At 40.6% G+C, this 25,792-nt stretch overlaps 2 protein-coding genes across 2 annotated transcripts in view; one reads left to right on the top strand and one right to left on the bottom strand.

The window, feature by feature from the left end:
* LOC121184392 (ultraviolet-B receptor UVR8-like) overlaps positions 1-19,815 on the bottom strand; it is a 113,579-nt gene extending 93,764 nt beyond the window's left edge. Inside the window, exons 1-2 of the mRNA XM_041042027.1 lie at positions 19,758-19,815; positions 15,288-15,471 (exon numbers count right to left, since the gene is read on the bottom strand). Coding sequence (XP_040897961.1) covers positions 15,288-15,450 — 163 coding nt within the window. The 5' untranslated portion in view covers positions 15,451-15,471; positions 19,758-19,815. The remainder of the gene's footprint in view (positions 1-15,287; positions 15,472-19,757) is intronic.
* A 1,595-nt stretch (positions 19,816-21,410) lies between these two features.
* On the top strand, positions 21,411-25,785 carry LOC121185209 (arrestin domain-containing protein 3-like). The gene is made up of 6 exons (XM_041043257.1): positions 21,411-21,784; positions 22,442-22,499; positions 22,663-22,810; positions 23,317-23,413; positions 24,050-24,306; positions 24,475-25,785. The coding sequence occupies exons 1-6, from the start codon at positions 21,529-21,531 to the stop codon at positions 25,096-25,098; spliced, it is 1,440 nt and encodes a 479-aa protein (XP_040899191.1). The 5' UTR covers positions 21,411-21,528; the 3' UTR covers positions 25,099-25,785.
* Positions 25,786-25,792: the final 7 nt, after the last annotated feature.

The following is a 25,792-nucleotide window of genomic DNA, read 5'->3' as shown; positions in this document are numbered from 1 at the left end:
GGACTTATCTCTCACTGGCCATTATTTAAACTCTCCCTATTCTAAACACACCACCCCTCCAATGAGAAGGACAATAAATAATCCTTCCAAATAAAATCTATTCCCTGCAAATTCTCCAGGATACAGCCCATCATTATCAGTAGGAGGGGACAGACAGCAATTAATAACACAGCCACCCGTTTCTCAGAGAGCATCCATCTTATTTTCATTAGGCCTATTGCTGTGTGCATACGTGTGGCGGCTTGTGTGCGAGCGCGTACGTGTGCATCTATGTGTATGTAAGGGAAGACTGTGTAAGCGCATGCATATTTATGTGTTGTTGAATGATTCCACTCAGCCACATTGCCACATTCCCTTATAGTCCAGCCTTTGCTCTGTGGCTTTTGGATGTATGCTGTTTGAGATAATTTTTTTTGTGATCCTGCCTTTAATTTTTCTAATGCCTCATTAATGCTCTACCAGAATCATCTTTGATTTGCGTCTCTGGATTTCCTGCATTTTTTTTTTTTTAATCTCATGTTTGGAGGCAGTATTCTCCCTCCAAAAGGCCGATTGCACTAGCATTAGCATCCTCTAGGTCTCTGGGGTTGACAATAGCAATTAGCTTCAATGACGGAGCGATATGAGAGGCTGCTGATTGACAGTTGCCCCCAGAGAAGGGGCTGACTGAGGTGACAGCTGGGCTCTCCATTCTCCCTGGCTGCCCCAGGCTCTGGCCCTGTGTCATCCCGAGCGCCAGCCAAATCCTTCCCCAGCACACAGTCACATGTCTAGTTACATCCTGTGTGGTGGCCAAACCCTTCCCCATCACTCAAGCTCATGCCTTGTTATATCCTGTGTGTCAGTTAAACCCTTCCCCCTTAGTCTAGGCCTGTTTCTTGTTGTGACACACAACACTGACCTTTCATTTTTTTTTTCCCTTCTCTCATCATAACAGTATGTGTGCTTGCACATCCATAGTGTATGTATAGGAATGTGTCTGTGTTTCCATCTTACATGCAGCACAGCCTCATGGTTTGGTATCTCCTCTATGTCAAAGCAACAACTGCAGCAGCCCTGACACATCAGTGAGTGTTTCTTCAGTAGAAGCCTGAGGAAATGAAGCGCTCCGCGTCTATTGATCCCCCTACACTCCACTGTGCATCAGGGAGACTTTGTTTTCACTGCCTAACAGAAACACAGCTCCATCAATACTGTACAGTACTCCTCGGCACCAGCTCCTCTCCTCACACAGTAGCGTCCCAGGAGGCCTGTGATAGACTCCACTAACTGTACACAAACTGTACAGAGAGAGAATACAATATGTTTGTGTGTGTTGTGATGTGTTTGTCAAAGTGCAGAGGGGGCCCTGGGATGGCAACAGCAATTTAAGGAGTATAAAAGACATATTGGCAACAATGCTTTGTGAATGATGTATTATGTAATCTGCCCCGGGAGTATATCTCTTCTACTCCATCTCCCTCACTTTTTCTCCCCTTCCATCTTTCTAGCTCTGTTTTTCCCATCTTTATCTTCCTCACTCTCTCCGCGAGTGTCTGTGGTGGGGCTTTTAAGGCTCACTTCCACATGCATCAAAATAAGTGCCAATAAACAAATCACTGCACTAAACGGCATCAAGGTCACATCAATCTGAGAACAACAATGCTGACTGGTTTCACCAGAGTCTATTAGTTGAGGGGGGAAACAACCAGGCACTGGGCCAGGCTCTGTGTGTGTGTGTGTGTATGTGAGTGTGTGTAGGGGGAAAGAGACCTCTGTCAGCACTGATAGAGCCTCACCACTCTTATTTATGGCCCACAGTACTACACGTTCAGCATTCAGCCTTCAACCTGTAAACAGGACAATGGTGCAGAGGTCTGGCCGCTTGTGTGTGAGAGTGTGTGTGTGTGTGTGTGTTGGATAAAATACACAGTGTCTGGTTCCCAGCCCCTTTCTATTTCTTTACTACCATCTTGACAATCCAGATGATTTTCAGGTAAATGTTAAAAACCCCAGATGACACAGGTATTTGTCTTCTTGCTCTAATGATTTATTGCCATTTTTCTGATTTGTGTAATAATAAGCATGAAAGCATTCTCGTTGCTTCTTTAACAGCTGCTAGATTGAGAGATCCTTTTGAATGTCTGCATTCATCTGTGAGAATAATTCTGGCAAGACAATTTGACAAAGTATTTAATTAAATCAACTAACTGATTAGTCAAATAAATATAATAATTGACAATTAGAAGACAAGATTTTTTTTAGTAATGGTCTGAAGCACTGACCATTATAATATCCTTGTGGCACACGTATATTTTATGTATTGTTATAGTTCAGCAATACTCATTTTTTTCCTCAACAAGTAAAAGCATGGAAGCTATATTTCTAAGTTTCCCACAATTTCACTGTGCAGCTATGGCTGTCTCAGAGGCTCTGTGTAAAATCGAAATAAACATTGAACATTCAAAACAGTGGAAGGAAATTTTGATAGAAAGCAGTAACACTAACACACAGAGGCCCCTTATAATGACTGCAGCTGGGAGATTCTGCAGGTTAAATGGCATTATTTAAGTCAAGTTCTCCTCTATTTCTATTGACATCAATAAAAATGTACATGCACATGCCCCACACCGCCACTGTGTAATCACTGAACAAATAAAATAATAATCATAAAAAAGTTTAAGACAAATTATAAACAGCTATTCTATAAAAAGTTATTTATTAAAACTACCAACATTCATCTTAATAAACAGACCATGTAAATGTGCTCAGAAAAAGCACTACAATCAGTAAGAAATGCTGTGTTTATGTATTGCGCATGTGTAGCCTCACACTTATTCTATACCTCTCATAGTAAAAGACAAAAATGCAGCCACAATGTGTTATGATAGACAGAGCAGAGATGAGATAAAATGAATCTAAAGGTAAGAATTAAAAGTGAAAAGTACATTCTACTCTGAAGGTCAAAGTTTTACTGAGAAAAAAAAAATAAAGTTGCTACCCCGGCAAAACTCAGCACTAATCAACTGCAACTTTGGTAAAGGGTAATATGATGTGCAGTTTATGTAATTGTTTGGCTGAGTTTGCAAACCACTTGATTCTACAACACATATCGTACAATTTATTGCCTCTTAAAGTCAAGTCCAATTAAACACTGAAAAAGTGCCACTTTATAGGTTTTGTATGTACACAAACAGAATCAACAGTGCATCGTTGCACTTGCAAACAGACACATGTACCCAAAAGCTCCCACATGCATGCACACACACACACACGGGCAGCTGAAGGTGCGTTGTGTTTCAGTCTGCCTATCCGCCTCCGTTAAATCTATCGTCCAATCGCAGGTATTGATTGGAGGAAATCATCAGCAAGTGGCCCATCTTTACTCTCTCTAGCCAACCCAGACGGAGCTCTCAAACTCTGACGCCACAGAAAATATCCAACCCACAGCTTTCATTTAACCAGACATACATTAAATGATATTAATAACACACCACTTAATGGATCAATTCCCTCTGTTTATGTAAAGTAGAGAGAAAAAGGGGAGGGAGGAGACGACAGAGAAAGAGGGAGAGAAAGAGAGAGAGAAAGACAAAAGAGGGAGGGAGGGATTACGGGGCGAATGAGGTATGTTAAGATAGGGAGAGATATTTCTGTGTGTGGGAGAGGTGTGAGTGGAAAAAAACCACCTTATTAAATGACAAGCTTTTCCTGGTTTGCGCTAATTAATTGTGCACTGCCACTGACTGCTAATTTGCTGGGAAAAATGCATCCCAAAAGCAAAGGGGGCTCCTGCTTGAACTTTGCCTCAGAAGCACCTAATTCACCGGTGACTGCAGCTGTGTCCCTCTCCTGGACTGCAACACTATTAAATTAGAGCGCCTGGGCCATCAATTTAATAAGCGCTGGAGCAGATCATTTGAATAAGGACAGTATTAGTATTCTAGCTGAGCACAACTAAGAGCAGCTGACCTTTTTCACCGCTGAGAAGATCCTTGAACACATCCAGCTGAATCAGAGAACACGGTAATAAGCCTGTCAATGTTTAACAGTGTCAAAAGGAAGGATTTTTTTGCTCTCTTCTTCTTCTTCTCCTTCCTCAGCCTATCACCCCCACCCCCCATGGTAGTGCCAGCTATTGTGGTCTATCAGGCTTGCTGGGATCTCTGCAATTTAAAACAGAGGGATAGACGAAGGGGAAAAGAAGGGAAGAGGAGGGGATAAAAACATGCTCGCATAATGCTGAAAGAGATTTATGATTAATTGCACTATAGTCTGCATGAGTCCATTTGTGCGTATGTGTGCACATGTCCGCTCATCCACACACTCGTGCACCATGTGCGCCCATGTACACCCTCTTTCCAGACACGGAATTGATTTATGTGCATGTTGGGGTGTGGAATTGATCAGTGCACATCAAAATTCCCTGTGAACTCCCACATAACAAATCAGATCCTGACCTTTGGCTCCAACATCTTTAGCTGCTGATGCACACCTGGGGGACAGCCTATTAAGTACTGTTTTGACACATACTGTAGGTGTTTTGAACAGTACCAGTGTGAATTGGCAGGATAGTGAAACATTAGTGGTAGTAATGCATTGGGCTGTGAAATACATCATCTGCAGTGACAGTTATGGTGCCTGTCGGACCGTAGAGAGAAAGATTTAACTAGCCTTTTGTCTGCATGAAATAAACATTGCATGGGAGGTTAAATGCTCCAACATATGACTGCCTGGCGACAAATCAAGCACTTTCCAAGTACCCACTGCAGTAATGAGCATTTGGTAAATAATACTGAAAAACACAGTGATACCAAGCAGAAACAATATAGACTTTGTTCACTTTAGGCAGCTAATTTCAGGCTAATTATGTCTAAGGACTGTGAAACTGCCAGATATACACTGATGAAGCACATTTTTATTGCTCCATTCTCTGCAGTCTAACTCTAAGCAGGCTTGCATTTACAGAAACGCTTCAAGGTAATTCTGTTGTGACAGGCAACACAGTAATCAATATAGGGGCAGTGAGCACAACACACCAGGCTCCAAGGGTAACATGGAAAACAAGGTCCATGCCTGGTCATGAGACTGCCACTATTTGGGCTTTATCCAAGGATATAATAAATATAGAAGATGGCGTCTCATTCACTCACCATGCAGCACTTAAATGCTGAGGACAAGAAAGATCCATAAATAATGGGGGAGTTAGATGGTAAATATATGTTTGGCCTGGGAAACAGCCGGCTATGTGTTTTATGGGGCTAGTTGCAATGTTGATGAATATTTGCCGGTTCGAAATCATAGCTTAATGTCAGCCCACAATTTGTTGCAATTAGTCAGGTGATTTATAGGAATACCGGGCCGAGTGCATGGTAACAATTAACACAGCTTTCTCTAGGCTTTTTATTAATGGGGTGTCGCACCAGAAGTAGGTTTCAACCGAAGCTAGTACATCTGCAGGCCTCTCGGTGTGTGGCACCGTCCGGCAGCAAAGATGGAGGACGGACTAACCCAGTTCAGCAAAAGCCACAAGGGCTGCACAAAAGGACTCACTCTAGACCTTTTGTGATTGTGCGTTTGTTTGTGTGTAGTCAGCTGTGTGTTTATGGAAAGTATGATGTCGTCCAACTTTTTAAACTGGAAACAGTGCATGATGTATTTTTAGATTATGCCTAAATTTCATGTATTTAGATCATTTAGAAAAATTAGCGTACACAACACATTGTTGTTTTAGAATATGGATTTTAGTTTGCCCATGAAAGCAAAATTCATCTAATTAAATACTGCGGGCCATTGCTTTTTTCTGTTGCCTAATTAAACTGAACGCTATATTTTTAAAATGTATGATAAAATATATATATTTATATGCATTTCGAGATGTAATTTCTACTTCTCATAAGCGGCATTTGGCATTTAAGTATGTACTTGTGCAATGAGACAAACAGTTAAAAAGGAACCAAACAGCTGTTCTGTCTGGCAATAACAGGGTTCAAGTGGAGCGATGTGCCCCTAAACGGCTAATAAACGGCACAAAATGAGCCTGCAATTAAATTTATACACTTGATTGCACTGCTGTCATGTCCACTACAGGCTTATCGAACACCTGGGATCTATTTCCTAATAGAACCTTGGGGAGAGTGGGAAAGAGAGAAAGAGGAGGGAAAAGAAATGAACAAAGCAATCCTTTTTTCCCCTAGTATTTTTGGCTGCTTTCAAAAACATTTGTAGAGGATCCTCTTCACTCATGCGGAGGGTTTGAGGTTTAAAAAAAAAAAAAAAAAAAAAAGACAAAAGAAAGGGGGGTTTTCATTGAACAATTTTGTTTAGCTGTAGCAAATGGGTTTTTATACATTTTAAATTGCTGTATTCATTTGTAGTCATTAGTAAACAGTGTTATGACACATCTGGACAAAAGGTTTGTGTTTACGGCTTCAATCAAGGTGAGCATAAAAAAAAAAGGGGGGAAAAAAGAAGAACAATCTATCAAGATGGGCTGCATCTTGCAATATTCAATATCATACCTTTCTAATTTTCCAGGATTTTGAACAATTGTGCTTGGAAAGCAGTGAGTAGCATAAATGTCTATATATGTTATTTGTGACCTGTCTCACAGAGTTACATGCGTCAGTACATGATAATGAATAACGCTGCTGCAAATCTAATGAAATGACAGATTCTCTTCTAACTGACTCCATAAGCGCTGACACCGCACTGTAATACCTCTCAGCCCGGCCTCAACACTCCATTTCATCATGAAAAAAGGTGTCAGCACAGCAAATTATAATCGTTAATAAACCTTTATTCGATGGTGTTTGACAAAACTGTGACGCTACTGTGAAAATGCTCATCTTTTTTTCCCCAGGTCTAGCTACATGTTCTCTTCTCACTTTCATCTCTAACTCACTTTGAATATCTAAGAGCGAGCTAATCAAGCCAGTACTTTTGTAGGTCAGTATACATGCTTGAGATGTACAGGCTTGATTATCCTAATGAAAATGGTCTTTTTAGTTTACTTACAAAACTGTGAAAACTTATTTTTAAACCAGAAATACTACAAAACAACAAGTCACGTTTTAACTAATACAGTTAATAAAAATCATGTATATACACATATGATGTAGCTCTTCTACAGTATCACTGAAAAAAAGCTGCATGGAAAAGGTTCAACTTTATGAACAATAAGAGTGTTCACTGTATTTGAGTTAAACCTTGTCTGTGTTCTGTTTCCTCATTTACAGCAAGACTGACTTCCTTCTGCCTAAGTTTCCTTCAATTTGCTAATTACACTAGGCAATTTCGGAGAGCTGGGCTGATAGAAAAAGTCACGTTTTGGGGGCTGTGGGCACACAATCCGTCTCTGACCACTGCTAAGTCACATAAAATATGTGGCAGGAGGCCAACAATAATTTTGCTAACCCTTTTTTAATTGTGGGAGGGTCATTCACAATGCCCAGTAGAAAGCATTAGCCACTGAACTGCGACTGACAAGGGCAGGTTTCCCACCAGCAAGAGGCACCTTGCAGTCAGGCCAAGAAGTTTAAAAAAAAAAAAAAAAAAAACCCCACTAGTATATTAAAGCCATGTTTTAATACAAGTTGGCACCAGTTAAATAACTCTAAAATAATAAACATCTAATGTTTTTTTTTTTTTTTTTTGTCTTGTATGTTATTTGTACTGAATGTAAAATTTAAACTTTATTTGGGGACTTACAAATGACATTTTCTGTTGCTGGCAACCAAAACCATAAATAATTCAGTCGGCCCCTTATTTGATTATGTTTGCTAATTTTGTAACCTTGTCAAGCAATTATTTGTCAATCTCTGCCTTTTTCTCTACTTACCTGGTTCACTGGTTCACTGAGTGGCTAATGGTATTTTAACTTGGCCAAATTATGAGCGCTTTTCTGGAGTAGCCGCAACACAATTGCTTCAGTATGTTTCACAGTTTAAAAAAAAAACAAAAAAAAACAAAGCAACTTTTCAAGGAATTCACAAATTTTCCAAAGGATTCATCACAAAGGATGTGGAAAGGAATAAATACATTCTCTTCTCTTACTTACTTTTGCCTTAAATTATCCTTTTTTTGGAAGCTAACTAACAATCATTACAGCTCAAACAGTTACCTGTGAGAATGGCCATAAATCTTGTTAAAATAACCAAAACCGTCTCTTGCTTTTTTTTTCACCCCCACAAGACGCAACCTGTCTGTAAGCACACACCATCTGTACATAGTTAGAGCCGTATGCACACAGATGGCAGCCAAACACTCCCAAAGTTGCTCCGTCCGCACATCTAACCTTACAAAGCAAACTAATTAACAGTAAAACGCAGAGAGAAGGAAGGAGCAGTTTGAAAGAGTTTGCAATGACTCTAATGAGGAGAGAGAGAGAGGGAAGGGTCATCTATATAGTAATGCCAGAGGGATGGGGGGACTTCTACTAAGGCTTTAGCTTTACTGCCCTCTTTAAGATCCATATTAAATGAGGGCTACTTATCACCAAGCCTCTGTCCCGGCACACAAGCCTTTAACAGCATGGTGCGGGGCATAGGGCAGGCATCTGAAAGGAGGGAGATGAGTGGTGGTGGAGCTGGGAACGGACGGACGGAGGAACTGTGATTTGCCAAATAAGATATCGCTAGAAGCGCTTCCTGCTTCATACTTAACTGTAAGAAGAACCCCCCCAAGCATGCTGTCCTGGGGTTCAGTGGTCAGTAATGTGAATGTTGGGCGCACATTATTTTTCTAAGGGCTCCAGCTTAAAATTTTTCATACTTAAATCTGTTTATTAAAAGAGCAGTCACAACTTTACCGAGGCTATATTGGATGTATTTATATCCACCTGTTGTGACAGAACAAATAAATAATTGTATGGCAGCCGCGTGCAGAAAAAGAAAATGACATTTCATTTATGTCCTTTAAGTGTCCAGTGTAGGACTTGTGCATTGTTCTGGTTGTTGTCTTTTCACCACACTGTGTACCCACACTTCCAACGGCCTACCATACTGAAGAAATTCATTTTGTGAAAAAGAGGACAACTCCTTGGAAAGTTAATTAGTAGGAAACAAGCGGAGGAAAAAGCAGGAAACGAGAAATGACCCAGCTGCCAAAAGTAATAACGTTTTCATTATTTATTTCATTATTCATTTATGGATGTGTTCAGACAGAATTAATAATAGAAATCCCTGAGAGAAAATGTTTGCGCTGGAACCCTATTACGAGCAGGCCAAGTGCAGTGGCACAGTTAGTTAACATGCACAAATGTACTGCCCCCGACAAATAACATATCAAGTGGAGCCCTGGATTATTTTGTGCTCCCAAACCTCTCTCTTTCAATTCTCTGCTTTTATTTAATTGTTTCAGTCAGGGTTAAGTTTGTATTCAAACTGCTACTCCCTGCTACCTTCGTGGAAAACAATACAATTCAAGAAAAAGCTAAAGCAATAAAGAAATTATCTGCTGCCAAACGCTGTGAGAACTGTATCACGATAATCACCATGGCATCCATTTAAATGTCTATTGCTCTGTTTTCATAATAAAGTGAGATGTCCATTTTTCTCCCTGAGAAAACTAGTAATGAAGCACAGAATCAATTAGAAGTCCCTTTGGAGAGTGGAACTTGTGCTGTTCCATTACACATTTCTTCTTTTTAGTCCAAACATTACTCTGCATGATATTCCCTGATCTGGCCTGTGTTTGCTTTTTCTCACTGTTTACTGCAACACTTCCAGGCCAACTCACATTTGATTTTCCCCACTGAGATTCCAGACACACTCCCCCATACTCGCCCTGAAGAAAATGAGGCCGGAAAAGAGTAGTGGCGAATCATTCAAGGCTGTCCAAAGATCTCTATTACAAAAGCAGATTTTATTTTCACTTCCAACACAGACATCTCTGATAAAAGGCATGTCAAAGGCAACTGGGATGACTGTTTTTTCTCCTGGCATATTATTTTTCACTTATCAAATGTGTTTCCCTTACCAGCCTCCCAACCACAACCTACCCACCCAATTCCTGGCTTTACTATATTAAGGAAAATTGAGAACGGATGGCACGGGACAGAGAGCTTCACTGGCTCTATCTATCTAACTATCTATAGAAGATGGGGTAGAGTTAGTGTGTGGGGGTGGAAGAGAGGTAAAAGAAAAATCAAATTAAAAATAAAAGAGCCTTAGCCATGTGTCAGTTGAGCATTTTTACATTAGCCATACGTAAGGCATTTCTTTCTTCCTCTCTTATTTGCCGCTCTAAGCACCAGGGCCATGGCCATGTGTGAATAATCACACAGAGGGCCTCAGAGGTGCCCTCGCCGCCTTACAAGAGGCTGGGTGCAAGGGCAGATGGGGGAGGCACAGGTTGAAGGACTCGGGGGTGGGGGTGAGGGGGAGAGGGCCTAAACGTTAGCATGTTGAGGATTTGGATATCCTCACAAGCTTGTCTCATTAGCTGCTAATTGGCAAGACTTTCCCCTATCTTTTGTTCTGCATAAGGTTTGTCTTTTTTTATTTTTTCGTGGGAGGGGTGTAGGCAGAGTAGGAAGAGAAAGAGAGGTGGGGGCACCGGGAATGGTGAACTACATATTTCAAGTGCTCCATGCTTCGCTGAGAGAGTGTTAAGCCCATATTACAGCAACATAAACACTTCTGTCCTACGATTAACCTTAAAAAGCAACTGAGTGCAAAACTAAACGCTCAACCTGCTCAACCAAATTAGCAGAGATCAAGGGGGAGCGCAAGACAGAAAGAAAGAGAGAAAGAACGGTGAGTGGGAGAGAGAGAGAGTGGGTGAGAAGCAAGGACAGGGGTTATTTTTCCCTTTCCCCCCCCTTTTTTTTCCGCTCATTCACCTTTCCCAACTGGGAAATCGTAGAAAAACATCAACACAGCTAAACGGCAAATTATTACCAAAGCTCCCCTCAGTGCAGGGTACAAAGCAGACATATTGGAGTTGTCATGCAGGGCGATGGCCAATACTTTCCTAGAATTATTGTGAGTATTGCACTCTTTGACAAACATTAAACAAGACAATAAAATACATAGGTAAAGGTGTATTTGCCTACAGGCATAGATGGCTTGAAAGAAAGACAGGAAGAAAGAGAAAATGAGAAAATAGCCCTCCATATTAACAACACAGTTTCCTGACAGTCGAAGTGAATTATACTTTTACAGAAAGTAGCCACTCGAGTCTGCATGAACCCTATCCTCAAGGCAGAACACGGCCATGGCTGGCAAAGAGGAGGGTCATGTGTGCACCTTTTTTTTTTCCTGCCATTGTGATGGTCTGTCTGTGGCTTCATCCCGTCTCTTTCAGCCCATATCTCTCTTACTCACTTTTTTTTTTCCCCTTTGATTCTTTAGAGATGTAACTGTGCTCCGAATGCCAGTAAGGATCAGATAGATGGCAGGTCAATTGTCCATTCTTGTATACTTTAGAGGTTTTTTATTTTCTTTTCTAAATAAAAGGTATTGGATTTCAGGACCAAGTAATTCAGAGCAAACTATGTCTGATGTAATCTATTTTAATGGACATCATTAAACTGAACAGACAGAGGTATGTGTCTCTCTGTGTTTGCAGAGAGATTTTTATGATGAGTCAAAGAATAGTGGATGTATCAATACTTCCTTTTACTGACAAGTGGTATAATGTTATGCTCTTTAAAAATTCCAGGCTTTGTTCTTTATTACTAACAGGTGCATGATGTCATTGCATTGCAATTTTTTTTGTTTAAGATGTTTTAGATTGAGGAAGAAACTCTGTGCTCACAGCTGAGGAGCGAGGGGAACGTCTGAAGAATGTTTAACTCATAAACGGTGCAATGCTGATCAACAGCACGCAGGAGGACGCACTGGAAAAACAGAGCAAAACTAACATGATGGTTACAATTACGGTGAGAGTAAGGGCTCTGTTTTGTGTTAAGAGAGATGTCAGAGAGGAAGAGAGGGTTAGGAAGCTGGGTCATAGCCCTCATATGCTGTTTAACACCTGACACCGAGGCCTAACCAAGGTTCATAACTCACATGGGAAGAGAGGTGAAGAAAAAAACAGGGAATAAAGAAAAAAGAGAAAACGCAACCCCTCAGCAAAGTCATTCATCTGTCTTTTTTTTTGGGATAGTATGCTGACTTTCTGTCAAACATCTCCTGTCACAAGTGTCCCTTTTCCTTAAAACTTTTAAGAAATTGCTATGTATAAATGATTATTTAGTCTTTGCTTACAACAAGACCAAAATCAAAGTAACCAGTTCTGACCACAGACATCTGACTTCTAGCACAGTCCACAAGACTCACATGAGCAAAGCCTCCTGTAGAAAATTCAGGGTAGGTCACAAACGGCCAGCACATGAGTCCTTGGCTTACTCCAACATCCAGCAGATCAAGGGCCTTGAACGAAAGCGGTACTGACACTGACCTCTCCGAGACCCGGCAACTGAAACAGCCGTAACAAGGTATTAGCAAGCACCTCTGTATACCCTCCAACTCTCAGCCCGGGTCTAAAGAAACACAGCTGCACGGGGTGTTTTCCAGGGCGGAGGGCAAACCTGCAAGCAACGTGGTGCCCCTGACTAAGCTCAAGGGTGCAGCTGGAAGGTCAAGAACTCAAAGCAATGGGGGCAAAGTTTACTGAGATTAATTTTTAATGGCATTTTTCCCCTCTCTCAAAATAGTACTTATTGCACTTAAAGTTTGGATATAAATTTTTAGAGGAAATAATGCCAGTTTTTTCTTCCTTTTATCAAATTTATTTGATGTATATGTTATAAATATGTGTATTTCATGTTGCAGTGGGTATGAGTTTAGTTTGCCCTCTAAGAATGTGGTATAGCTGTGTGTGTATTTGTGTGTGTATGCATGTGCAAGCACGTATGGCGGTCGACTCTGTGTGACTGTGGGCGTCTGGAGGAGAGAGAAGCCTCATCTGTTACCAGCCCAGCCCGGCCGGCCCACCGCGTGAAGTAGAACGACAGGGTGTCACCGCCGACGACAGTGATGGATGCCCTAAATTCTGTAGGCAACTTGGGCAATTGGACACATTAACAACAGGCACCTGCTTTCCCCCGTACAAATCTATTAAAAGATAACAGCAACGGCGGCTCCCGCACTATTAGTAAATTATAGCTCTGTCTGAGTGTGAGGTAAGTGTGGGCCTCCCTTCTCCCACCTACCCCCTTCCTCTCTCCTCTGCTGCACTTTCTTATTGGCAGTCTCACAGTGCCACCCAGTGGCAGCAATTTATAGTGATCTTCTAAAAAGGTGCAACAATATTTGAACAGAGACTAAAAAGTCAACAGAGGAGACTAAGTTTACTCAAAGGTAATCACTTTACGTCTACCTGATCCATGTACTACTAACGAAATAACAATTTACAGTCCATAATCAACTAGAATCAATAAATAATTTCAATTTTATATATCAAAATAAGTTCCATAAGAGCCAAATTTTCATAATTTCAAAATGTGTGGAAAGACACCAGTTATTCACTATCACACTTGCAATCGGAACACAATCACAAAACTCACAAACAACATAGTACTTGCACACAGTGCACAAGTTTGCCACGACAACAAGCCCTAAGACCAGTCTCAATTACGGCTAATTGAATGTTGGTTTGTGATAATCACTGGGGTGACAAGTTAATGGTTTATCCTAGTCTGTGGATGCTGACTGTGTGACTGTGTGTCTGTGTGTCTGTGTGTCTGTGTGTCTGTGTGTGTGTGTGTGTGTGTGTGTGTGTGTGTGTGTGTGTGTGTGTGTGTGTGTGTGTGTGTGTGTGTGTGTGTGTGTGTGAAGATTTGGATTACGTAAGTACAGTTGTTCTTCACCCTTCTGTGCATGCCATGGATTTCTGTTGCAAGTTATTTTTCCATAAACAAGCCTTTCCTTGAGCGGACTGGGCCAAATAGCCAGTGATTGGAGACAATGTGGCAGATATAAAACCATTATGACCTACTCAGGACCTCCTCTATTAAAACGTTAACAGCGGACCAGTACTCTCAACATGACACAATTATGACATATCTTGGGCTAGAGCTCAGGTATGCCACGTAAACGTGTGTCCCATAAATTTGCTGTGGGTAAATATTTCTGTGTCTGCGAGGGGGGTATGTGTTTGCAGGCTGGCCAAGAAAGGGAGGACAAGACCAGTAAATACTTTTACAGCAGGCAATTTGTCAGGATGTGTAAATGTCTCCAATTCCCAACAGCACTGGAGTAAAATTTACAGTCACTCGGGAAGTGACAATGCACAAAAAAGGACCACTTTTTACTCTCTCTCATCTCCCTCAGACCACTAAAACCTTCCATAAATCTCCTCCGGTCCCTCCAGATGTCTGCTGTTGTCAGATATCATGCCTTGACAATGCCTTCCACCATCATTGTCTCGACAGAAATATGATATGTGAAACTGCAGTGTCACATCACTTAACATGATTTAGCCTAAGCTAGCCGGAACCATTTTAATCAATCAAAAATGTCACCTTTTTTCCCCCCATAATGACGGTGGAGGTATAGGATCCCTGTGTTGGCGGTGATCTATAAGACTTATCCAGGCTACTGTTTTATGACTACTGCCAGCTAATGTACAAAAGGATACTCCTCTCTTCCTGTCATCGGGGTTTCTATCAAACTGGCAAATAAGTAGGCCAATATTACCTCATGGGCAGGGAGGAAGACACTTCATGTCATGTGTAAAGCCTGCTTGTATGACATTATGAGTGTTTGAAACCTATACAGAATATCCCATTACTGTGCCATCTGATCTGTTTTCTGGGTCCTGTATATATACTCTATACGTACACTTGTGGTACCGCAAGGTAGTTTGAATGAGTATGTCCATCAAATGTCAGACAGTGTGCATGGTGGTTCTCAATGGATTCTATGGGCTTGGTTGTTCACACACCCTTAGATCAAATGTCTCCCTGAGCTAATTGTTCTGTAAACATTCTCCTCTGGTAACCACAGCTTTCATTATTAGCAGACTGGTTTTTGTAGCTTGTCCCAGTGAGTTCCAAATACTGCAAGACCAGCTAGTACAATACAACACAACTCTATGTCTGGAGAAGCACTACAGACTTAATCACGGTCAATAATGATGGTAAATACAAATCAATGTAAGCGGCAAAAAAATGAATGGAGTTCTGACAGAATAGATGCATTTCTCTCATAAAACCTACATCAAACCACACAGACAAGATCGTGCTTAATGCCCAAATTAAAAATAACACATTAACTCAACCCAGAATAGTGAATTTAAACAGCCACAATGTGAAATAAAAGCCAACAAACAACCATATACAAGTGGACAGGGAACTGTACCTGTAACCACTATGGAGTGACTGGATCCACATGCAAGCAGCTTCACTGTGCCGAGCCTTGCCGATGTGAACTCTCTCAGATGAGCCTCCTCTGGACCGACATCCCCTGGCCTGCCACGTCCAGTCTGGCCAAGCTCCCCACTACCCCAGCAGAGCAGATCCATATCCGACTCACACTGTATGTCCTAGGAACACAAAGAAAGGCAAGAAAAAAAGTTTGCCTGGCACTTTTCCCAATGTTAACTTTATTTTAATTCATAAAGAAGAACTGTCTTTATGTGTCACTTCAGTTTTTTTCTCAGGTTAGGAACTAGAGTTATTGACCTGAATGAGTATTGATATGGCAGCAGTTTGTCATCACCTACATTTACACTTCACACACCAATAAACATATGAAATACATTTTTAGATAGTTCAAATGATATGGGGGTCATAATCCATCACTATTTGTATATGAAAGATGTGGCCCCACATACAGTATAATGAAAAATAGTGGAAATGTTTTAATTAATTAAAATAGCTGCTTATGAATACTGGTCTTCTAGCCAACACTAAGCTTGTATAAAACCAATCTGAAGTTCCCAGGCATATATGTAATGAACTGTGGACCTGATGCAGATCACCAATATTCTCCTCAACATGTTTATTTACAATCTGCCCTCAGTGCTAATTAGAACGTGACCCTGTGCGCACACACACATGCAAACACAAACGTGGAAGCTGGGTGTATGTGCACACATAGACACGCACACACAGCCCACAGCAATATTACCAGCACAATTCCATCCGACTGATATTGGAATTTTCCGAAAGAGCAAACCAATAGATAACCTATTACAAAACTATAAGAGATCAATAGCTAATTTCTTTGCATTGATTACCACTTGGACATTTAACATGCGCCCTGTGGCCACGGTGTGTGTTCCGCAAGCTTAGATCCCCATTGGCCCTCATGAGTATTAAAATTATCGATTCAGACAGGACTAAAAATGTCAAGCTGTTCATTAATCTTAATAAAGACTGGACTTGACCAAGGCACCCTTTCTCCCAATGCAGGGATACAACCTATCCAACTAGGAGCACATACACGGCATAGATTAATGAGCTTCTACTGAGGGATGTGATTTAAGTCTTTGCCATTAATAGATCAATTACAAAAGAACAAGTCTTTTATAATAGTGCTTACTTTCACCTAGTGTGCATCTCAGCACAGCATTTTGAAATTCATATTGACTGTCTAATAGTAGTTATTTGTTGTGAAATTTCAAAGAAACTTCGCAAAACAAGCAGCGCTGCAGTAATGAGGCCTATGAAGCTAATATGAAGCTGCATCTGCTGTTCTGCTACAGATGGCCCTCCGCAGTCCATAATCGACAAATGTTATCAGGCACTGCCTAACAGCCAGTTTCATCTCTGTCTTATGTAGATGAGTTTCAAAGCATGCGTGGCTGTCCTTAGCTTAATGAGGGCCCTAAGCAGGATTTGATTTGCTCACTTTTCTTACTTTTAATTACTTTCATATTTCCACCACACTTACTCATACGTTTCCTGCTCACAACTGATTGGCACTTAAGCTGTTGCCGCGATTTGCTACATGTATATTCCGCTAATCAGGGAGAGGGGTGGCAGATCATTTTAAAATAAATACAATTACGCAATGCTTTTTTTCCCCCATATGAATACATATTTCAATGAACAAATTAAAAATGTAAAATAGCTGAAACACCATTTTCACTAGCTAGACCGCTTTACCAAATTCCGTGCATTAAGAAAAAATTCAAACCTTTACAACGTATGCCACCCCTGCTAGAGCTATAGTTTTGTATTTTGGTAGGGATTATGTCAGCAATATCCAAATCTAGTCATAACAATTGGACATGCTGTTTCTTGCTCCTGTGGACATACCCATCTGCTGCACAAAATCACATACTGATTTTTCATTTGGTACACATTTTTCTCTATGACATCTCTGCTTTTGTTGCTTTGCTCTCTGCAGAACTTACTTAGCTTGAGGTTTGGTTTTTGAGCTATTCAAGCCAGGTTAGGGGGCTATCTTCTGACTGCAGTAACTTTTACAGGCTGGTCCTCATTTTCTGAGTGGGTATTTGGAAAAGTACTGAGCTGTGTCCTGGGGATCATGACATGTGATGTCTGTTCAATCATGTCTTACCAACAGAAACATGAGACACAGACCAAATAATTCAAGGCTGCTAAGAGTATTCAAAGGAAAGTATACAAGAAAAGACATACAGATATATTTGACTGCCAGTCTCTTTGGGTAACAAAACCTGCACATCTTTGTAGCACTGAACACTGCTCAACGCTTATTTCTGCTTGTCTACTCAAAAATGAGGTTAAGATTTTGAATCTTGTGTGCCGCAATTACAAATACATTACCATAAAATACAAGCCTAGCTGCAGATCGTAAAGACCAGTTTGGTTTGTAACTCTGTATGCCAAACACACACAACCTTAAGACAAAGAAAAAAAGAGGCAGAATAACACTTAGCACCACTCAGGTACTAGGAACTAACCTGTGCCAATGTTAGAGGACAAGAACTTTTCATTTCACCATCTTCTTTCTTCCCCTTCATTCTCAAACATTGGTCTACTTGTTTTGTGGCCCTGACTTCATTTCCTTCTCCTCCCATCATTGCACTCACCACATTGGCAGGGTAACTGTCTCCATAGCACCTTCTGTTGACAACACACACTGGCCGACTACATTTAGCTTATTATTATCTAAACTGGGGCAAACTGGGTGTATTTTAGAAAGGCACTACACACACACACACTGTAGCGGTGATTTCAGTATTACTGAGCTGCATTTATAACTTTAGTGAAAGTGAAAGTAAACTTTGGAATGCTTCAAAGGAACTTTGGATCAACAATTTAATCGTGGTTAGCGATGATCTTTCATTTTCACAAGACCTCACACAAGAGGTCACTTGAACAGTCTAAAGCTATGTTCCAAATCTATACAAATAATAAAATAAATATGGATCCCTCACATCAGCCAAGTCAAGACCACTGCTTAACTGCCATTAAAGCCTAATTTAATAGATATGGACCTATATTGTTAACGCACAGTACTGTAATCCTCACACAACTAATTCTGCAACCGTCTTGATGACATGAACGCACACATATCGTTAACATGGGAATCTCTCCCATCGACACCATCCACTCCCACAGGATGTGAAGGCAGATTACAACACTTTGTACTAACAGGAAATTCCACAATTTGTGCAATGTCAGACACCCATTAAACTGTAAATTTGAAATGCAAGTTAACTACAGAAATATCCAGAATACATCCATGTACAAAAAGAAAGCAAAATGTCTGATAACTTCTGTTTTCCCCACAATCTTTCTGTAGCTGTTTCACCCCCCATCCACAACAAAGTATATGCTAAGAACATATAAGAAGTATGTAGTATGGATTTTTGACAGGTCAGTAGGCTCGCTCAAAGTGAACTGCGGAAAGTGGAGGAGATAGAAAAAGCTGCAGTCAAACAATATGAACAATTATTTACATCCTGTCAAAGCATGACTTAAGTGTTATCAGGACACTAGTTTTGATTATTATTTATATCTGACAGATATTTAGACTATCATGGATCAACATCAGCTGCCATTTTAAGAATCAACAGATTCCACTTGTTAACCAGAGTTTTATGTCTCTTCACAATGTTTAAAGACTTAAGTAAGAAGAAATATTCACATCAGGGACTGTATTATGGACTGTATACAGTCTATAAAAGCAATCTGTAAACCAAATTTACTCAGCCAATCCATATGATAAAGTCTCCCTGGACCACACAGCGTTTTCTCTGATAGCAGAATAAACCCTGTATGACCAGCTCCTCCATCTCCACTCAGAACTGTATTGTGTGAGAAAATATGACCACATTTAGAAAGGTGATACTTCATATTAATACTTCATGTGCCACTTTTTCAGTGTGAACACATTATACACTATGAAATTTAGAATTAGTGTGTAATATCTGGAACAAGCCTAAAATGTTTTTTCTTGTTAATGGACGCAATGTCAGCGATCAAAGGACTCCACTCCTGCAAGCGAAATGAATCCATGACAGTGTTACATGCATACAGCCCATGGTTAGGTGTGGCTCAGAGGTGTCCAAACTCCGAGACCACCCCCTAACCCTAACACCCCCATAAAAGAATAATACACAAATAAAATATAGAATAAATATTCTGAATAGCACAAATCCTTCATCACACAAATGAAAACACACTAAAAGAAATCTAATTATAACACTATTGCACTAAGAACATCAAACAAAAACTAAAACCTGACCTTTCTGGCCTTCCTTGATGCAAAATCATCAATAATGTCATCATACGAAATCTGCTTCCCTATTGAGTGATTGATACTGATGACAGCAAAGCCAGTGAGCCGTTCCTGAGACATGGTTGACCTCAGGTACGACTTGATCAACATTACCTTTGAAAAGCTCCACTATACAGTGGATTCCCCCGCCGCCTTTTCCGTTCCATCCGGGAGAGACCCAGAGGTGAACTGTCCTCCTTCCCCTCCTCACACAGCTTCTGAGCACGGCACCTTCTCAGCAAGCAGGGGCACCTGCAGCTGCAGGGAGCGCCAATTTGCTTATTCCCCACACAGTAATATGTCAGATAATAGAAAACCGCTTAGCGTGGTTGTGCCGCCCCGGGCGGCTGTCCAGTTCGCCCGTGCCAAAAACCGCCACTGCTGCAGGTTTCACAGACAATTTGTCAATCACCTGTCTTAGGACTGAGATCAGTTGATTGAATGAGTCAAGTCTGGTGTGCTGCTGATGGGTTGGAACAAAAACCCGCAGCCACACGGCCCTTTGTGGGACAGTTTGGACACCTCTGGTGTAGCCGAAGTTTGATGAACTCTGACCTGCTAATTTGCGCCACTGAAGAATTGCACGCAATCAGACCGGAGTTGTCAAAGTAAAAGCACCATGATAGAATGTTAGCTGTGCTGCAGCCTTTATTTTTTGTTTAACCTCCTCTTCTGTCAACACTGTAAACACTGTTACACGAAAGAGCAACGGTTTGCAAAGAGTTGAGACACAAGTCGAAGGTACAAACTCAACAGAGGACGATACTACCACACACCTATGTGCTGATTTTAAATTGTCAGTGTTTAAAACACTGGGGTGGTGGGGATACTTTAAAATGATACTTACAAATGTCCTCAGATAAACTGATGAGGGTGCGCAAACTAATCCACGTAGGGACATGAAAACGGCCTACTGCTTTGACCGACAAGCTGACAGGCGCAGGAAGTGATCTCCCCACCCATATTTATTACTTTATTTATTTATTTATTCATTTAATACCTGGGACATTTCAATTCACGCCATTAGTAATAAATATGACCATATATATATACATTTTATTAAGAACATAAAATTTAACCATGGACTGTAGAACTATAATTGTGTTTTTTTCTTTTTAGTTTGACGCCTACTACTTCCGTAGTAGGCGTCAAACCTTCAGAATAAAAGCAAAAAATAAGACCAGAGGACGATACCACGTTTTTTTTTCCTACATTTTGTGAATACTATGATGCTGTGCTACTTTTCATTGGCCCAGCACATACTTCAATATTCTGTATGATGCACGTAGTAGAATGACAATAAGACATCAACAGCAATAGTCAGCAATAGTACAATTTGTGTTGGATTGTTGGGAGAGAAATTAGATCTCAAAATACCCAGGCTTGTTCATCCTCACATATTATTATGTATATCACTAGAATAGGACTTACATGCTGTTTCATCATGACCAGGCGCGCTATTCTGACTGTTTTTATTATTTACCCTGAGTAATCTCACATGGTAATCTCTTGTGCGCACAGAGTTTATCAGTCTCTGATCACAGTTAAGCCACCTGTGCACACAAACTTCCACATGAACTTCCTATGATTGACCTCCAGGTGGCTCTAAACATTATTTCTTCAATGATTGTAAAGTGGCCCTTGCTTTGCACAGAGTGGTCTTCCCCTCTTTCTTGTGTGCCCCTTTTCCCCCCTTCGAACAGTGGATGGCAGTAGTGGTCCTTTAGCAGACTCGTAGGGCGTGTCTTAGGTCCTATCTCACAGTGCAGACGCCATGGGTGCCCTCTGAACAACATAGCAGACAGCAAAAAAAAAAAGACTTGGACCGAATATATGTTTTTTTAATACTCGTTTTACCAGCATAGCCTTACACTCCTCCACGACAATGCCTTCCGTAAAAAGCTTGACGCTGACTTACGACGCTCTGAATGAGAATGGAACGTTCTCGGAGGGAGACACGATAACTGGAAAAGTGACACTGGACTTATTGAAGGAGGTCGCCGTTCAAAACCTCTATGTTAAAGCGAAGGGAGACGCTGATGTGCGCTGGACGAAAAAGAGCGGCGATCACACCCATACTTACTCTGCACACAGGAGATATTTCAAGCTGAAGCATTTTTTAATCGCAGAGGACTCTAGGGGTAAGCTGTAGGGGTCTTGTTACTTATGCATGCCTTAACCCTGTCGTGGTGCAGGCCTTCCACACTCCTCCCTTATTTCCCTTTTTGCCCAGTGATGGTAATGGCACGATGTGTCAGAGATGTTAAATACCTTTTCATAGCCAGTAATTAAAAGAAAAAGCACAAAAAAATCAATCAATAAATAAAGGAAAATTCCGCAATCTAATAATTGTGATTCCCACAGTCAAAACTAAAAAATAAAAGTTTACTATAGCTCATTTTGCAAAATGGCTCTTCCAATTTGAAATATTATTATATATTTATAAGTTCGTATCTATTCTCTATAAGTTCGAATATCATTTCTGAGGCATTGATGTGCAAGCATCAGTAATGTTATACATGGCACAGGTGTTGCTCATTTGAACCACTGTAGGTTGCAGTTTACTCCATAACAGTACAAAGTGACGAAGAACTAAATTACAGCTGTCACATCAATGTAGTGGACAGAATATATGACAGCTGAAATGAAGTGTAGGAGAGTAGAAAAGTGCAGATATTTAAAAATTTTCCTGAAGTAAATTACTTTCCACCGCTGCCTTCATTAACAGCAGGTTTGTAGTAGATAGTAAGCGCAGTAGACTACCGTGAGTACTAACATCAAGTTTCTTCCCTTTTCAGACACCAGTATTGCTCAAGGGATCCATGTCTATAAATTTAGCTTTAACATACCACCAGGGTAAGTGCAGTAAGACAGTTTAACAAAACATAATATTTGTATTTTCACGGTGTAACTGATTTTAACAAACTGGACGAAAGAGCCTAACCTTGCACATTATATAAACTAATAACTGTTAATTCAATTTTTGACTTAACATTAATATGCTGGTTGTCCAATGCAGAAGCATGCCTTCATCCTTCAGGGGGAGTCACGGAAAGGTTGTATACAAGCTGGAAGCTGTGCTGTCCAGGAGTTGGCGGATGGACCGTACAGTAGAAAAGGAGATCAATTTTGTCTCCAAGTCCTTTCCGAACCTTCATTCTCTGATGGTTTGTAACCATACAAACACACGTGTGATTTGTCACTTGACAGAAAATATATCCCCTGATTCTACCATATATTGTATGTGGAGATGATATTTTGTAATGTAGTTTTACAATGGGTAGTCTCCTGTAGTCTCTGTTTTTGATGCAGAACCTTTCATGGGGGTGGGGTATCACACAGTCTTCCTAAACCACATTAAATTATCAGCCATTCTACCTAACCACACAGATAGTTTTGGTTTTGCTTCTCCAAAATCTCTACTGCCACTGCAGCATAATGGAGGTAATAAATAGTTTCTAGATCTGTAGAAAATAGTTACAGTGCCTTGAGATAACTTATGTTTTGATTCAGCGCTATACGATTTGACAACATACTGTACAGTAGGTGATGAAATTCAGAAGGCAGTGCAGTGGTACTCCCTTGTGTCTTGAGGACCTGGGTATCTCACCCTGCTCTAAAATTGTCTTAATAATTGAAGTGGATCTTGTTTTCCCTGTTATTTGCATTCTAGTCACATCAAGCTGGTTCAACAAACAAAGAGATGGGTCTTTTCTCAAAAGGACATGTAAACATGGACGCCACTCTTGAAAGGAGGGCTTATGCTCCAGGTAGTGAAATTCCTCTTCACACATGGTGTGTTCAAGTCTTGAAAGGAGATCTTCTTCTGAAGGCAGATATTGAAAAAACTGTTTTTGGTCAATAAATGTTGTCACAGCCAACAATTTTACAAAATAGCAAACTATTTTAATAAAACATGCAGTAATAGTATTAACACTAAGGTTCATGAATTGTCTTATCAAGCTTATTACTTTTTCCAGTTTGACAGACTTTTGTTCTACTGTACAGTTCTTTTTTCATGACAGACATTTTAATGTGTCATGGCAGGACAAGCAGGTGTATCTAATATCTATAATAACAGATGCATTCCACTTAGATGTGGCCCTTCTAGTGCTCTGATATTGTGGGTACTGGTTTACATTACAGTTATCCTAGGACATCTCAGTACAGCTGACGCAGCATTACTGACATACGTTATGATTAAAGTCATTAAAAGGAAATGACCATATTTGACTTGGGTCAGATTATATTTTCAAATAACATGCGTGGAGTTAAAAGTGGGCTTTGCATTCAGCGCATATAATGTAAGCAAGTTGTGCCTCACAAGCATAAGCATTTTCCTATGTGGCACCTGGTTTATAATAAATGAAAATTAATTTAAAAATCTTACGTTGTTTTCTGCATAGGTGAAACGGTGGCGATTGTTGCAAAAATCAACAATTCCTCATCCAGCAACATGACGCCCAAATTCAGCTTAATCCAGGATGTGGTGTACCGCGCCAACGGCAATACCAAACATGAAAGCAACGTGATCCACAAATTGGTGGACAGCTGCATCAGTCCCCATACACAGTCGGTGGTCAAGAGTGCAGTAAAGATTCCTCCTGGTCAGATGCACACAATCCAGAACTGTGATATTATCTCAGTGGAGTATCATTTAAAGGTACGCAAAAGTGTAACAGTTGCAGACTAAGCTAAGCCTGTAGACATATTTTTTATCTGATTTTGTAACACTGTTGACCCATAAATATTGATAAAGATTTTCAGGTGTTCTTGTACTATTCTATTTTAAAAGTAAGGATGCTAATGGATCAGTCATATTTTTTCTCAGGTATATCTGGACATCAGCTTTTCTTTCGATCCAGAGATCAAGTTCCCAGTGGTCATTCTCTCTCCTGATTTACTTCGTGGCCCTCAGCCTGGTGTGGCTGCAGGTCCCTATCCAGCTGGGGCCACTGGTGGCCCAAGTAACAGCGACTTCCCTCCCCCAGCAGTGTCTATGGGTCCTTATCCACCAGCCCCACATTCAGGCAGTTATGCATACCCAGGAGCTCAGAGTTATTCAGCGCCACAACCTGGATACCCAAATAACACACCAATGCATGCTGGTCCACCACCTGTTTACCCTCCTCTGCCTGCACACATGAGTGGAGGCTACAGTAACCCAGTGCCGCAGCCTGCTTCTCCTTATGGATCACCGTTTTCATCTTCATCGTCAACTTCCGTGCTTCACCCTCCACCTACTGCCCCGACATTGCACTCACCCCCATCTGCCCCAGAGATCCAGCCACCCCCTTCTTCGGCCTTTAATGTATCTCCAACTGCTCCCACCTACAACTTGATGCCTTCTGCGCCAATGATGAACGCAGACTTCCTGTCTCAGTCGGATGAACCTCCTCCAGCATATTCCCTCCTGTTCCCATCTCCTGCTCCTGAAAAATCAGATGCAAAATAATAAATTCAGGATCCTTAATGGCAGAATCAGTTAATTGATAATGTAGTGAGATATAAATATACAAAAAAATGTTAAATTAGATCATTTAAATCATGTCTTATTATTAGTGTAACACTCTATTAGTGTTGTTAAATTTTAAGTGTGAATTTAAAATGAAAAGGAAGTGTATGCAATATTTACTGTTGGCATGTAAACAATTATATACTTAAATAATTATATACTGAAACTGGACTTTTGCATTTTATGTGTTGTTATGAGTTGTTTTCTGAACAGTTGTCAGGTGGCTTGTCATCTTTGTGCAGCTGCTAATGTAATTACTCAAACCTCAGTTATAAGGAAACACTGTGTGTTTTACGTGCCTTGCTCAACTCAAGTGCCCTTGACTGCAATCATTTTTTCAGCCTTACAGTCAGTTCCTACCCTCTACCTCACTCTCCTGTGTGGAGGCTAGTTGAAAGGAATCACTCACAACATTTACTGTGTGAAGGAAACAAAACTTTTTATACTTTTTTAAAGCTGTCAGCAAAGAAGCCAAATATGTGTTTTCCATTTATTTGACAGTCTGTTGAGTTTAATATGAGACAGCAACTTCTGTCTATGTCATTACCTATGTCAAACCTGATTTGTTGTTGTACAAATGGCCAGTGTTTTCTCTGTCTTGCAGAGTTGAATAAAGAATTTGTCAGGTTAAGTT

Source organism: Toxotes jaculatrix, chromosome 7 (genome assembly GCF_017976425.1).
Source record: "Toxotes jaculatrix isolate fToxJac2 chromosome 7, fToxJac2.pri, whole genome shotgun sequence".
In the NCBI taxonomy this organism is placed as follows: Eukaryota; Metazoa; Chordata; class Actinopteri; family Toxotidae; genus Toxotes; species Toxotes jaculatrix.
Note: the sequence above shows the minus strand (reverse complement) of the source record. Positions and strands in the feature narration are given on the sequence as shown.